Consider the following 16659-nt stretch of genomic DNA (forward strand, 5'->3'; position numbering starts at 1 on the left):
TATAGCTGGTTATAGTAGGCTGTTTATATGAAATAAAAGAAATCAGTAAAAAAGACTTATGCTTGCAGTATATAATCAATGTTCAAACCAATTTCCACACATGGATCTGTGCGTTAAGTTAGAAATAATTATTGAATGAATAAGCAAACACAATCTGAAATCATGTGGTCATCTCAACAGAATAAGAGATGAAGATTAGCAACCATTTGATCCAACATCAGGGAAAAAATCCAGAGTAAGATTGAAATATAAGTGGGCAGTTTTGAAATTCTTTAGATCAACATGTAGAGCTTGTCATATAGGGATATGAGTAAAAATACACCAATTTGGAAGAAAGTTATTAATAAGACACTAATCATAATATATTGACTTAAATTTTCATATGTGGTTTACCTTTAGAGGCATGCATCAGAAAAGGAGATGTCTCAGTCATGCTTTTCTGCTTTATTAATGCATTTCAAGCTGTGGTATTAAATTGTGTATCAAGTGCATATGTTGTTCCATCACTGTTTTCTACTTGAACATTGTTTAATTTGCACTGATGATATCAACTGATATGTTCGTTTAAATATTACCTAAACTTAATTATATAAACTAGTATTTTGTATGTTTTTAACAGTTTAGTACAAGGTGTAAGTCACTGGCTTCTCATTCTTAATACTGAACAAAAAGACTTGGTCCTTGCTCAGCTGCAAATACTGGAAGACCAAAAATGAAAAACTGTTCACACAGTGGCAATAAAAACTTGTGAATCAAGCAGTTATATTAGACCAATGTTCAACCTTAAATGAAATAACTGAGTATCATTAAGAACAGTGATCCACTTCTGGTTTAGACTTACTGGAATAGTTCCAAATAAAATGTATATAATAAGAGATTTATAAACCAAAATGTAGGAAACACAAAAGTTTGAAAACACATTTAGATTATTTATTACAAGGAATAATAACCTCCCAAGAGGTAAGGTATGCCTCACTTCAGCACAATGATATATGGGCATACTTTACCTCTCTACTGCATTAATTCCTGTTGGAAAAAACCCAATTCACCATCTATCACACTTTCCATATATCTCAGTGGATATTAAGTTATTCCTGAATCAAATCATTTATTAGGACAGACATCAATTTGTACTTCTCTACAAGGAATTAAAAAAAAAAAAGATGCCAAACCATGTAATTATCGAGGTCAATTTATTTGGTTTCCATAATATTTCCACATTATTACAATTAAGCCACTTGGCTCAATTACCAAGGAACTAGATTTTCTCAAGTATGCAAGGATATTTTGGTGGGATCACCTTGTCATAAATGAGATTTGTTTTTTTTCTTCTTCTCTTCCTTCAAGCATAGCTACTGATTAGTCAAAGAAGTTCTAAAACTTATTTCTCAACTACCCAGTTTATGCCAACCAACCGTCTTGCATACACACATGCACGCATACATACTCAATGCACACATACATACATATATATACACCCATGCATCACTCACACACATTCAGACACAAATTCTGCTTGATATGTTCGTGGAACTGGCCACTTCTGAACATTTAAACATAGCAGTAATACAATCACAAAAAGTAACAGAACATTAGTATTGTCTGGAATCCACAATATCCATTCATACAATGTTCTTTAAAACAGAACCAAAAAAAATAATAATTGCATTACATAATTGATTTTACATGATTAAGATTGATCATTTATACAATTAGCAATTTAAGAACTGTTATAACACTTACATGCATTAACTTAATGTTTGCCTTGGATCATTGCTTTCACAAACTTTCTATCAAAGACTTTATACAAAATATATACGCATAAGCAATGATATTTCTGCAATGTCTCAGAAAACAAGCTTTATGATTATATATATATATTAACAATATGAAAAGAACTATCATATCAGATTTTTACACATAATCAAGGAACCAGATTACAACCATATCGAGCTCAAGATGACTTGATCAACTACAGAGAAAAATCTGTACTTAAATTTAAGGCAGCTTGCACAACGATAGGCAAATATTATTCTCTCAAAATCCTTTATAAAAATGTTCCTTTAATTATACATGTAATCATTCCAGTTGATTTATACAAAACATCTAACTCTTTTAAGAAATAATAATAAGTCAAAATAACTGGCAAACATTAATACAACAGGTGCACAAAGTGGAGGAGCAAGCATTCCTCCTACTTTAACAAGTGTTACAGATGCTGGTATTTGGTGCAAGCACTCATGAGTGCATTCCTAGAACACAAAGAGAACTAAAGTGATGCCACTAGTCTCTCTGGCACCGTACCTGATGAAAACTGATGGATAGTTGCTTTGACCACGTGTCATGCCTGTTGTGGTGACAAGGAATGGATTAATGAACTGATGTCCCACACCTGAAAAATAAAGCCAGAACAAGTATTATAAGTAATTAAAAATATATACAGATCAAAGCTTATGCTTGATAAATATTACATTTTTAATGAAATGATACACAAGTCAACAGCAAAAAAAAGTTTCTGAGCTAAGAAATCAAAATTTTTATAAAGTAAATATTATAATACATGCCAAATTTGCTTCACTTTAGTCATGAAGAACCTGAATATATACTTGTTGGTTGAGTGAACTTAGTGCAAACTGTCCATATGTAATATTAAAAATATTTTTTTCATCCAATTTAAAAATAAATACATACACACATATATATATATTACTCTGCTCATATCTGCTCTCCGACCAAAAAGCTGTAGGTTCGAATCCTGCCATGGGCATGGATGTTTGTGATTGTCTGTGAAAATATTAGTGGTAGTGGACAGTAGATGGCGTTGGTGTAAATGATGTGGTTTGCTGCAGTTGGGGGATTGAGGTAGAGATGGAATGGTGTAGAGTAGGTGCCCTCTCTCTCGATAAGTCTTTGGACTCCTTGGAGGTGTCACACAATAATAAAAAAAATATATATATCAAATTAAATGAACTGTAGAAACAATACGCTTGGTCAGGTAAGGGATTAAAGTAAGTGTAGCTAACTCTCACTATAGCAAACTTATAGGAATAAGTTATGATGGATAAATTGCTACAGCAAATTTCCTTTTGACGAGGACTCTGATTATAGGGCTTTGGCTCAGAACTTTCTAGTAGTTGATATTTTCAAGGCATTTTATCAAACCTGGCATCATGGCATTTTTGTCAAGCTACCATCCTATAGTATTCCTCCTTCCCTTTGTGAATGAATTGCCAAGTTCCACTCTGTTTGTTCATTGCAAGAAACAATGAATGGTTTAATCACATTTCAAATCAAAGCCAGTATACTCCAGGGCTCAGTGCTGTCACTTACTCTTCTTCCACACATCAATGATCTTTCCCCGATATCCAATCCTATTCAAGCTTTGTTGATGACAGTACTCTCTAACTCCTATTTTTCATTTTCAAAACTTTGTAAGTGCTCACGTAATTTACGCTTCAAGATATTCTTTCACTTATGCCTTAAACACTGATCTCCTTGTCATTCTCAAGAGGACAACCTGGTAAATTTTAATGTCACCAAAATGCAATTCAGCCTCCAAAAAGTTTGGTATTCTTCATGCTCAACTCCTGACACATTATGAAGCTCAAAATCCACCCAATTTTAGAATACTGTTCCTACATTTATGTTGGTGCACCTAAAACCTCCTTCAGAATCCTTGATTGTATTCAGAAGACAGCAATTTGCTTAATTTATAACCCATCCTTCACTGATTCCCTCTAGTCACTTTTTATAAATGCTCTAATGCTGCATTATGTCTCTTCCATAGGCATTTTCATGGATTCTGTTCCATTGAACTGGATGCTACCATCCCTTCACTTTTCTCTACTCATATACGAACATGAGTGGGATGCCTGTCAACACTAATATACAGTTCAGCTCCAAAATCAAACAAACTTCTCATCCTCTGCCTTCATTTTCTACACCTTTGCTCTTTGGAACAATATTCCCATACTGTTTTTCCCAATTATAACCTTCAGGTCTTCATAAAACATGTCAACAAATTCCTTTTTTTATTCTATTTACTCACACATGGTTGGGGAGGGGGGGGGGTGATATAAAATAAATTGTAGTAAGTTTGTTCTAGCACTGTTTGCTATAGTGAGAGGTGACTGTAAACGAATAACGCAAAGCCTTTTATAATTTTGTTATGCAAAACAAACAAAATTAAGGTACTATTCACAGGTTGAACAAAACAATCTCAACTGGCAATCAACTTGGATATTATCTGTACAAGGAAACTAATTTCAAACAACTTAAAAGTGCCTCTCTTACAACTATTGTGTGTGTAAAATAATAATAATAATCTCTCAGAAATTAAACATAGCTAGCAAAATGTTAACCTTGGCTTATCATATTTCAAATAATCCTGATCTGCTCACTAATACCTTTTTCTCTATACTTAAACAGTAATTTTCAGAAATAATGCTTATGTCTTTTAGAGTTGTTTGATTTTCAGTTCAAGGGGAGCTTAAGGGTCAAAGCTGTATAACTGAGAGGAGACCTCCACATAGCCTTTAAAGGAATGTGGAGAACCGACCAGGGCTTCTGACCTAATGTCCAATCCTCACCTTCTCATGGTGCACCCTGTTGGGTATCTACTTTGATACTGAACGAACGAGGATGGGCTGGCAATTTGGGATTTAGCCGACCAAATTGTATTCTTATTGGTTAAACCAAAATAAAAAATGATGGTACAACATGACAAAATTTCATGCCGGCTGGGGCGTCGCCCGGTTAAACAAGGCCCCCGTTGTTTTCACCAGGGAACCAGGGCGAACAGCGAAAAGTCAGCTACTGGAACAAATCTGAAAACAAACTCCAACTCAACATCACCAGAGTTAAAGATCGGTACTATCAACGTAAGAAGCCTGAATGGCAAAGAAATGGAGCTAGCTGAGGAATTAGATAAGTACCAGATCGAAATAATAGGAGTGACTGAAACAAAAAAGACCAAAACTGGTGAGATCTTTCTGAGCAATAAATACAAAATGTTATATTCAGGCAATGACAATCAAGGAAAAGAAGGAGTAGCCATAGTATTCAACACAAAATACGAGGCTAATCTTCTTGAATGGCAGTCAGTCTCAAGTAGAGTAATGTGGGCAAATATGAGAATGGGGAACTGGACAATGAGACTTATTTGTGCCTATGGTCCCACAGAAGGTTCTACTAAGGTAGAAGTGGAGGAATTTTTTGAGGCTTTAGAAAAAGCAACTGACACGATGAAAAAGGAAAAGTTGGTCCTTGTTGGGGATCTAAATAGTAGAGTAGGAAATGATTGTGAGACATACAAAAATATTTTGGGAAAATTTGGAGAAAAGAGCAAAGCTAATAATAATGGCAAATATCTGTTGGATTTCTGCTCAGGACATGGACTGGTTATTACTAACACCATGTTCCAACATAAAAATGTGCACAAATTCACATGGAGAGAAGAGGCTAGGAATAAGAAAAGTCTCATTGACTATGTTATTGTTGATAGTGATGTTTTCTCCCTGGTGCAGGACACCAGAGTGTACAGAGGATTTGAAATTGGAAGTGATCACTATTTAGTCTTGAGCAGGATAAAATTGAATTTCATATTGAAAAGAATAACATGTAAGAAAGTTTTAAAGCGAATAAAAGTTGAGCAGCTCTCAGATGTGAACTGTAGACTAAAATACAGAAATATTATTGAAAAGAAAATGAAAGAGTTTGAGAACAGGAATCAAACCTTGGAGATTCAGTGGCAAACTCTGAAGGAAACATTGATTGATTCTGCCAGAGAGGCATGTGGTGAGGTTGTGTGCAAGGATAAAAAAATCAGAACTCCCTGGTGGACACAGGAAGTTAAAGAGGCAGTGAAGGAAAAGAAGAAAGCATATCAAAAGTTCCTGGCAAATAAGTCAGCTTTTACTCTTACAGAATACAGAGACAAATGTAAGAAAGCTAAACAGTGTGTAAAACTAGCTAAACAAAAGTCATGGGAGGACTTTGGCAAGAATATAGCAAGAATATAGCAGAATATAGGCAAAATATTCTGGAGGTTGTTGAAGAAGCTTAGGAATGGAGGAAAGAGTGCTGTAAAAGGAATTAGAGATGATAAAGGTGAAATGAAAACAGGAGAAAAAGATATCCTTGAAGTATGGAGTAATTACTTTGAAAAACTGCTAAATGAAACAAGCAGTGATGACAGTACAGTGATAAAAAACACTGACCAGGCATGCAGTCAGGAATACATATCCATACTTGAAGTAGAAAAAGCCATCAAAGGCTTGAAATGTGGAAAGGCAGCAGGAGTAGATGATATTCGACCAGAAATGCTGAAGTATGGTGGTATAAGAGTCTTACAGTGGCTGCACTGCATAGTTCAGAAAGCCTGGACAGAGGGACGAATTCCCGATGATTGGAGTAGAGCTCTCATAGTACCCATATATAAAAAGGGAAATAAAACTGAATGTGAAAATTACAGAGGTATTTCCCTACTGAGTGTTCCTGGCAAGATCTATGCAAGTATACTTGAGAAACGGTTGAGAGGAATTGTGGAAGAAACGCTTGGTGAAGAACAAGCTGGATTCAGGCCAAATAGAGGCTATCAGGATCAGATCTTCACTTTACGACAAATAGTCGAGAAAGCATGGGAATATAACAAAGATCTGTATTTAAGTTTTGTCGATTTGGAAAAGGCATATAAGGTGCCAAGAGAGAAGCTATTCAATATGCTACAGGTATATGGTGTCAATGGGGCATTATATCAAGCAATACTTAGTCTTTATTTGAGTTGTGAGTCAGCAGTTAGAATTGAAGGAAGTACAGGAAGATGGTTTAATGTTAAATCTGGTGTGAGACAAGGATGTACATTATCCCCTCTGTTATTAATTATCTATATGGATCACATTATGAAGGAATGTGGTATTAAACCTGATATCAAAATTGGAGATGTTAATGTCAGCTCTTTGCTTTATGTGGATGATGTTATACTTCTAAATAAATCCGCTACAAGTCTGCAAGATTCTCTGACTAAATTGAATAGCTGTTGTAATAGATATGGTATGAAGGTCAGCAATAAAAAGACAAAGACAATGAAAATAGGCAGAATCATTGAAAATGTCAACTGTGTTGTGAATGGAGAACCTGTGGAACAAGTAAAACATTTCAGTTCTGAGGCACAATTTTTACTGAAGATGGTAAACTAAATATAGAAATAGACAACAGAATCAGCAGAGCTGGTATCGTGGGAAGTCAATTGAATAAATTCATATGGAATAAGAAAGAAATTAGTCGGAACACTAAATTAGCTGTATACAAGACTGTGTTCAAACCAATTTTAACTTATGGATCTGAGAGCTGGGTCAGAAGTAAAACACTTGACCAAAGACTAGAGACCGCAGATATGAGAGTCCTGAGAAAGATTAGAGGCGTGAACAGATGGCAATATCATATTAAAAATGAGGATATTAGGAAAGAACTTGACATTGTCAGCATCCAGGAATGCGTTAGCAGAGCTAATCTCAGATGGTATGGTCACTTAAATAGAATGGGAGAGGAAAGATTAGCAAAACAAGTGTTCTCTGCCAGGTTGGCAGGAAAACGACCCAGAGGAAGACCAAGATATAGGTGGATTGATACGGTACAAAGTGCCTTAGACGATAGAAATATAAGATATGATAATGTTGGAGTCTTGACAAGTAACAGACTGATTTGGAGGAAAATTGTAGATAGGAAGTTAGTAATGATGTAATTTTTTCATGTAGTACTGTCATATCCTGTACACCCCTTGAGGGTACATGGCAGGAATTTGATGATGATGATGATGATGATTTTCAGTTAATATCACACAAAACTCAAACATTCATTTGCACTGAATTACAAATTCAGAACAAGTAAAAACAAGAGTCATCGTTGGCTGACATAATTTTAAATGATACATGCTACAGTATAACTCAAAGAGATAGATTATCAAAACACCTCAGACATTTTAATAATCTAAAAATCCAAGCTCTCCAATACTGGTTCAAAAATAACCTTAATAAATGAAGCACTGGAGTCACTGAACACTTAAAGCTACACAACTGGGAGGTGACCTCAACAGAGTCTTTAAGGAATGGAGAGGTGACAATGCAGATCACTCACTGGTAGCTATTTAGGTAGGCACAACAAATAAAGATAAACTTGCAATTATGGTTTAGTGAACACATTGCATTCTGTTTGTCAAACAGGGCAATCAACTAATGCATTGCCCTGTTAAACAAGGATACTACTGTTTTCATCAGGAAACTAGAGTAAGCAATGAAAGGCCAGCTACTGAAACCTACTCCAACTGAACATCAGCAAAATTTCAGATAGGCAGCAGCATAAGATGCATCAACGGGAGAGAAGTACCACGTTGACATAATTTGCATTCCTAAACAATGAAAACAGGTGAGATTCTTCTAAATAACAAATACAAGATGATTAGGGCAAGGAAGGAGTAGGTATAGTATTCAACACTAAACACAAGGATAACCTTCTTGAATGGCAGGCAATAGCAAGTGTGATGTGGGCAAAAATCAAAATGAGAAACTGAACAATGCATTTGTGCCTATTGGTCCCACAGAAGGTTCTAAGGAAGAAGTACAGGAATTTTTTGCATTAGTATATTAGTAGAAAATGAATACATGTCATATAGAAATATTTTGAGAAAAGAACAAAGCTAATAATAACAAGTACCTGCTTGCTAGATTTCTGTTCAGAACATGGACTAGTCTTTACTAATACAATTCCATCCAACAAATATGTACATAAATTCACATGGAGAGAAGATAAGAAATAAGAAAGGTCTCAGTGATTGTGTAATTGTTCATCACAATAGATTGCATGGTACACTACAGTGCACAGATATGAAATAGGAAGCAATCACTATTCAGTTCTGACCAGGATGACACTGAATATCATATTGAAAAGAAAGGTGCATAAAAGTTTTACAAAGTATGAAAGTTGATCATATTTCTGAAGTGAACTGTAGGCTCAAATATCATTCAAGAAAATAAATGATAGACTGAAAACAAAAACCAAACCTTGGAAATTCACTAGCACACTAAAGAAAACACTGATTAATTCAGCTAGAAAGGAATGTGTTGAAGTTGCCTACAAGGATAGAAAAATCAAAACTTCATGGTGGATGTAGGAAGTTAAAACACAGCCATGGAAAAGAAGAAATCTTATTGAAAGTTATTAAGTCAGCATGTGCTCTGAGTGGGAGGGGGGGGGAGTGAATCAGCAAATTAATGTGTAAAAGTAACTAAACAAAAGTTATGGGTAGACTGGAAAAAACACAGAAAATAAATAACAGGAAGATGTGGCAAATATTCTGGAAATTATCGGAAAAAAAAAAAACTTTGAGCACTGAAGATACAATATTCTATATGTCTGGAGTAATCACTCTGAAAGACTACAGAAGGAAATGAGTGACAGAATAATGGCAGAAAATAATCAAGAAGAATGCAGTCAGGAGTAATACCAATACTTGAAATACAAAAAGAGCTATCAGAATCCTGAAATGTGGAAAGCAGCTGGAGTAGATGATTTTCAACTAGAAATGCTTAAAGATTTATAGTGGCCTCGCTATTCAAGATATTAACGCAGAGCTCTCAGAGTACTCATTGTAAAAATGGAAATAAAGCTAAATATGAGAATTACAAAAGAATTCCCCTCAAAGACACGTGGAGAGGCATGTGGTGATGTTGTCTGCAAGGATAGAAAAATCAGAACTCCATGGTGGACACAGGAAGTTAAAGAGGCAGTGAAGGAAAAGAAGAAAGCATATCAAAAGTTCCTGGCAAATAAGTCAGCTTGTGCTCTTAGAGAATACAGAGACAAATGTAAGAAAGCTAAAAACTGTGTAAAACTAGCTAAACAAAAGTCATGGGAAGACTTTGGTAAGAACATAGAAAATAAATATCAATAACGTGGCAAGATATCTGGAGGATGTTGAAGAAACTCAGAAATGGAGGAAAGAATGTTGAAAAAGGAATTAGAGATGATAAAGGTGACATGAAAACTGAAGAAAAAGATATCACCCTTATTCCTGATACTTCTTGCTGTATGAGAATTACAAAAGAATGTTTTTCCACTTGGTTATACTATAAATTAAAGATGCCAAGAAATTATATTCTTGGTTTAATCCTTTATCCAAGCGGGAGGTCAAGAATGAGCAAGCAGAAGGGGGGGGGAGCACTTTCGTATGGGAAGAAGATTCATGTAAAAGGCAATGCTGAACGAGAATTGTAAGTACTTGTATATATGATATTTCTGAGCAAGAATGTGCATCAAGTGTGTCTGCTTATGGGTAAAATAAGATCATGTAAGTAAATATTGAAATAAGCTAACTCAAGGTATGTCTTAATCTCAACTGCATATAAATGGTTATTGCAGGAGCAATAAGAGTACAAATTAATATTGAATTAAGCTTACTCAAGATATGCTGTATTTTCAGTTTGTGTATGACAGGATATTCTAGATTATGAGGTAACCTTAAGGTAAGAAACTTAGAACAAAGTCAGATTCAGGAAGAATTAAAATTAACAAAGAATTGTAATGCAGTTATACATATACATGTGTGTGTGTGTGTTAATGAATCAGACTGTATAAATAATCCTTTATGATTTAATTAAATGGTATGTGAACAACACATTGAACTGATTCTGTCAATGCACTATCCCAAACATTTCGAACCTTCATAAGATTAAATTTAAGTGATCAATAATCAAGCCATGACTAATTAAAGGAAAACATTAATATAAGTGGGGAATACAAACGATATCAGCTTTGTCTTTAAGTTGAAAATTTTATAATCTCGCACTCAATACATGGTCTAACTGGCACATGACTATAATCCACGTGTGTTCATGGGGCCAGTTGCCTGTTCTGGGGGACAAAAAACCCCTTACCCCATATGAGAGGCTAATTCGCATTTCGTCGAAAGAGACCAGATAAAGGTTCCTCATGTCACTGATGGGAATCGAACCCAGGTCTTTCCGACCAAAGGGCTTCGTCTATACCAACTGAGCTACTACGGAGGTTCTTTATAACACACACACACACACACACACACACACACACACACACACACACACACACACACACACACACACACACACAGCGTAAGCATAATTTCATTTTGCCACTGCAAGTGGGCCAGTTGATACAAAAAGTGAATATTGAATTTCATATAGCCAGCATGAAACTGTTACTATCAGTTCTGATTACTTCGCAAAATTTTTCCAATAAAAATGAATCTATTGAAACCAAAATTGAACCATCCATCTAGTTGGACGCATTCCATCTGGCTGGCACAGAATTTGCTATATCTAATTTCAGAAAGTTTTTGTCCCTTTGTGCTCAATTTGGAGGAGTACATAGATCCAGTAGAAACAAAAAGTGAGATGGCTCAACAAGTTTTTCTGTGGATTCGAACTAGTGAAGTCCAATAAAATCCATCCATCCAGAATCTAGGAATAACTTGCACAGTGCTTAAATACACTTTATAATATTTGAGTTCACTCAAGAGAAAAAAATTATATTCACATCATATATGTCATGCTGCTATCATACTGTTTCCAAAAGTAATTTGGAAGATTACTGTATTGAAAGTATTGAAGATATGTATTGAAAGAGCTCTATCAAATTTCCAATTTGATAGAGCTCTTTCAATACATAAATCTGTCATAGACATCATCGTTCTTACAAAAACAACAGAAATACTGATAATAAAAAAATTCAATTTGAAACAAGGTCAAGCTACATTATATAATTATAAGAAAATGAGAATTATATTTGGTTGTATATGCTGTATATCTGAGAGTATAGTAATTTTCAGTCTTAGGTCCAAGACTGGTGGAAAGTTTTCTATTGTTTATTTGAAATAATTCTCCTCTGGCTTGATGGAATCTAATGAAATCTGGTATTTTAGGGTATTTGCAATTTTTGTTTCAATCAGATCATTTTAATGGCTTGGTATGTTGGAATTAGGACTGAAACAATTAAGGACTATCCATTAGTCCAATGTGTGTCTTATGCATATGTTCTCTGATTGGATTGTCTCTTATTACAGAATGAAAAAACAGAGAGAAAAGCTATGCCACCTCTACATGAGACAACTAGCAAACTCACTTTCAGATGAAAAGTGCCTCATAAAAATGCACATGTTTCGTTTAATGGAAAAATCATTCCATGACAATCACTTTAATAAAAATATCTTTTTATAGATACACACATAAAATTGACTCTCACCATAGAGAACTCATAGGGGTTACAGGTTTGACAGGAATAGTGAATTTCTTTTAGCATACTTTTGTACTGAAATTGGGTCAGGACTTTTTAGTAGTTTGTTATAATGGTATTTACTGTTGTGAGACTTGCCTGTAATAGCCAATTAAAAGGCTATCTTTCTAAATGGTTGGCCAAGTGGTTATCGTATCTGCTCTCCAACCAAAAGGCTGTGGGTTCGAATCCCGCCGTGAGCATGGATGTTTGCGATTGTCTGTGAAAATACTAGTGGTGGTGCTCAGCGATAGATGCCATTGGTGTAGATGGTAAAAGTAGTTGTAGTTTGGTAGATTGAGTGGTGAAGACAGAGTTCTAGAGTAGGTACCTTCCCTCGATGAGTCTTTGGACTCCCTGGAGGTGTTATGTAATAATAAATGAATTTTCAGAAATATGTGAAAATATCAATTTATCACATATCAGCACAATTATGGTAACATCCAAATCTAAAAGTATATGCTAAAAGAAAGTGATTATTAAAAATTAAAAAAATAATTACAATATAATGAACATCACATATGGGTTACCTTAATAACTCTGTCTGTACCCACTGTTAACAAGTGTCCACGAATTTCATCAAGATCCATATGTAAAACACAATGCCTAGCATCATGGAAAGAAGCCATCGCTTTACGGCTACAAATAAAAATGAGGACTGTTTTAATCTAAAAGAATCAGTAAAATTCTGTATTTTATAGTTACGTTAATATAGGAAAAGTTGGGTTCTTTTTCTTCTTTTTTACATATATGGAAACCCTGCTCTAGAGAACCAAATATGGAACTATTTCAAGCCACTTCAGCACACCAATAAGCGTAATGGTGGTTTCAAAGTAAGCAATTAAATTCATCTCCCACTAAGACATTTACAAACAACTATGTTCATAGTAGGATTTCAATCTAAATCATATTGGTTCAGGAGCAGAAATGCTCTTCACCTAGCCAACCAACTTGTTAGCTAACTTGGTCAACAGACTAGCCATTAATCCAAAACTAAATAATATTTAACATTTCAAAATCAAATGGCATTCTATGACTATAAAGCAGGAGTAAAATTGTAATAGAAATAATTACCATATTTGCCAGCATATAAGACGCTTTTTTTCTTTGAAAATAGGTCTGAAAAACAGGGTGAGTCTTATATGCCGATACTCAATTTTTTATTACTTTCATTTCTGGAAATTTTCTCTGTTCCGAGTTACTTGATTTCTTTCTTGCAGTGTGTGAGAGCATTCCAGTTACGTTAGTTATGTATTTCAATTATGTATTCCAGTTACTGGAACACATTATAGTATTCCAGTTATGGATGGATAACATTTGGTCTAGGCGCTCTGTTGAAGAAGCCTGCCCTGGTAGTATGGGATCAGTTTCGTTCTCACAGAATAGAAGATGTTAAAAATAAACCCAAGGACTTGAAAACTCAGTCAGCTGTAATCCCAGGAGGTCTAACTAGTCAGCTTCAACCTTTAGATGTCTGTATTAATAAACCATTTAAGGGATTTATGAAGGAGAAGCGGAACACTACATCCAGAAGACTGCTGGATGCAGTCTTCAGATTTTGAGGTTACGCCATCAGGAAGAAGGAAGAGGCCTAGTATTTCGCAAGTTTGTGAGTGGGTCAAAGTTTCATGGGATACTGTGAAAACTGAGACAGTGGTTAAATCATTTAAGAAGTGTGGCATTAGTAATGCACTGGATGGTACAGAGGACAATTTGTTGTATGAGGACTCAGATTCTGATTTAGAAGAGGTTTCAAGTGTCTCTTATTTAGCTCTGGAGATGAATTTCTGGGTTTTGATGAAAAAGATTAAAAGGTGGGTACTCTTTCCTAGTTAGATTGGGTATTTGTTGAAAGTAGACCTACTTATTACTTTATATTTGAAATACTGTAAATTTATTATAATATTCAGTGATAAAGTTTTTTTCCTAAAAAATGTGTACAAAAAAGGGGGTGCGTCTCATATGCCAGCAAATACGGTAGTTATTCTGGGTAACAAATTCAGTTATTACTCAGATGAGGAATTTAACTTCTACTAAAGTTTGTTCATATTTTCAAAAGAATTTGAATGCCAGTAGTGGTGAAGAAAATTTATTTTAACTAATAAAATTAACAACGCATAGCAAACTTTTGGTATGGATAGCAATGATTCTTCGTGCAACACGAAAAAAAAGTTCAAAATAAAGACAACTGAAACTGGATGCTATTCTTCCTTCAGTAACCCTTTCAACTGTTAGCAATGTAGGCACATTGCTAACAGCGAACTTTGTAAACTTTGCAAAAATGTGAACATACATTCTACTATTCTTAATCAGCCTATCATCATTTATAATTCTGTACATGAAAAAGTGTACAGAATATTACAACAACAATTACAGTTAAATTTAAATCCTGCTAACAATTTCATTAAAAATTAATCTACAGAGCTTAGGTCTCCAATTATGGAAAACTCATATTTTAATTTTCCAAAGGAGAGCTAACTTGGTGGCCTGGTTGACTAAGCAGCTGGCAAATTCACTTAGTCAACCAACAGGTTGCACAAGCAAATTTCACTATATAGGCACAAATGTTTGTGATTGTCTTTAGGATGAATTTTGTCACCTGGTGTGAGACAACTGTCCTGCTTACTGGAGTCCTGAAGCGGCTTGAAAAAGTTATATATTTGGTCACTAGAGCAGAGTATGCAAAAAATTAAATAAAGTAAAATATATATATATAAATAATAAAAATAGGAAAAAAAATGTTTAGCCTACTAATGGTACTAGGGTACTATAGGCTTACAACTTTTTTTTAATGGAAGTTGCAAACTGTATCCATCCATTTAGATTGTAATCTGCTCTCAATTTTTTTTTACTGCCATTTTCATATGAAATACCCATTTTGCTAACTTTTCTTCTCATTCTGTTTAATTCATCATATACCATCTTAGATTAGTATTACTTACACATTCCTGAACAAATAATATCCTTCATCATCATGAAAAACATACATCATTATTAACTAACTTCCTATCTACAATTTTCCTCCAAATCAATCTGTTACCTGCCAAGACTAACATTATCAGATCGTACATTATAAATATTCTAAGGCATTTTTACTGTATCAATTCACCCATATCGTGGTCTTCCTCTGGATCTTTTCCCTGCGAACCTGGCAAAGAACACTTGTTTTACTAATCTTTCCATTCCTATTCTGTTTAAGTGACCATAGCACCTGATATTAGCTATGCTAACCATTCCTGGATGCTAACCATGTTAAGTTATTTCCTAATATACTCATTTTTAATATGATATTGCCACTGATGCCAGTGGTCTTGATGGCTTTTTCTACTTCAAGTTATGGATATGTATTCCTGATTGCATGACTGTTGAGTGTTTTTTTTATACCACTGTGCTGTCACTTATTGTTTCGTTTAGCAATTTTTCAAAGTAATTATTGTATACATCAAGGATATCTTTTTCTCCAGTTTTCATGTCACCTTTATCATCTCTAAAGGTGATAAAGATGAATTCCTTTTTCAACATTCTTTCCTCCATTTGAGAGTTTCTTCAATAACCTCCAAAATATCTTGCTACCCTCTTGATATTTATTTTCTATGTTCTTACCAAAGTCTTCCCATGATTTTTGTTTAGCTAATTTTACACAGTGTTTAGCTTTGTTAAATGTCTCTGTATTCTCTAAGAACACAAGCTGAATTATTTACCAGGAATTTTTGATGTTTTCTTTCGCTGCCTCTTTAACTTCCTGTGTCCAACCATGGAGTTCTGATTTTTCTATCCTTGCAGACAACCTCACCGCATGTGTCTGAATCAATCAATAAAACCCTTCAGGATTTGCAATTGAATCTCCAAGGTTTGGTTCCTGTTCTCAAACTCTTTCATTTTTTCTTGAATAAGGTTTGTGTAATTTAGTCTACAGTTCACATCTGAAAGCTGCTCAACTTTTATTCACTTTAAAACTTTCTTACATGTCTCTTACACTTTCATCATCATCATCAAATTACTGCCATGTACCCTCAAGGGGTGTACAGGATATGATAGTAATACATGAAAAATTTACATCATTACTAACTTCCTATCTATAATTTTCCTCCAAATCAGTCTGTTACTTGTCAAGACTCCAACATTATCAGATCTTATATTTCTATCGTCTAAGGCACTTTGTACCGTATCAATCCACCTATATCTTGGTCTTCCTCTGGGTCATTTTTCTGCCAACCTGGCAGAGAACACTTGTTTTGCTAATCTTTCCTCGCCCATTCTGTTTAAGTGACCATACCACCCGAGATTAGCTCTGCTAACGCATTCCTGGATGCTGACAGTGTCAAGTTCTTTCCTAATATCCTCATTTTTTATATGATA

At 34.7% G+C, this 16659-nt stretch overlaps 1 protein-coding gene across 2 annotated transcripts in view; it reads right to left on the reverse strand.

Moving 5' to 3' along the window:
- Positions 1-1176: 1176 nt before the first annotated feature.
- Positions 1177-16659, reverse strand: part of Wdfy2 (WD repeat and FYVE domain containing 2) — a 151888-nt gene continuing 136405 nt past the window's right edge. For both annotated transcript variants that reach the window (XM_090410882.1, XM_090410883.1), the window contains 2 exons: positions 12831-12939; positions 1177-2392 (listed from right to left, as the gene is read on the reverse strand). In XM_090410882.1, the coding sequence (XP_090267008.1) occupies positions 2342-2392; positions 12831-12939 (160 nt within the window). In that variant the 3' untranslated portion in view covers positions 1177-2341. The remainder of the gene's footprint in view (positions 2393-12830; positions 12940-16659) is intronic.

This window comes from Typopeltis vanoorti, chromosome 21, assembly GCF_054136105.1.
Source record: "Typopeltis vanoorti isolate ZY-2024b chromosome 21, IOZ_Tvanoo_1.0, whole genome shotgun sequence".
In the NCBI taxonomy this organism is placed as follows: Eukaryota; Metazoa; Arthropoda; class Arachnida; order Uropygi; family Thelyphonidae; genus Typopeltis; species Typopeltis vanoorti.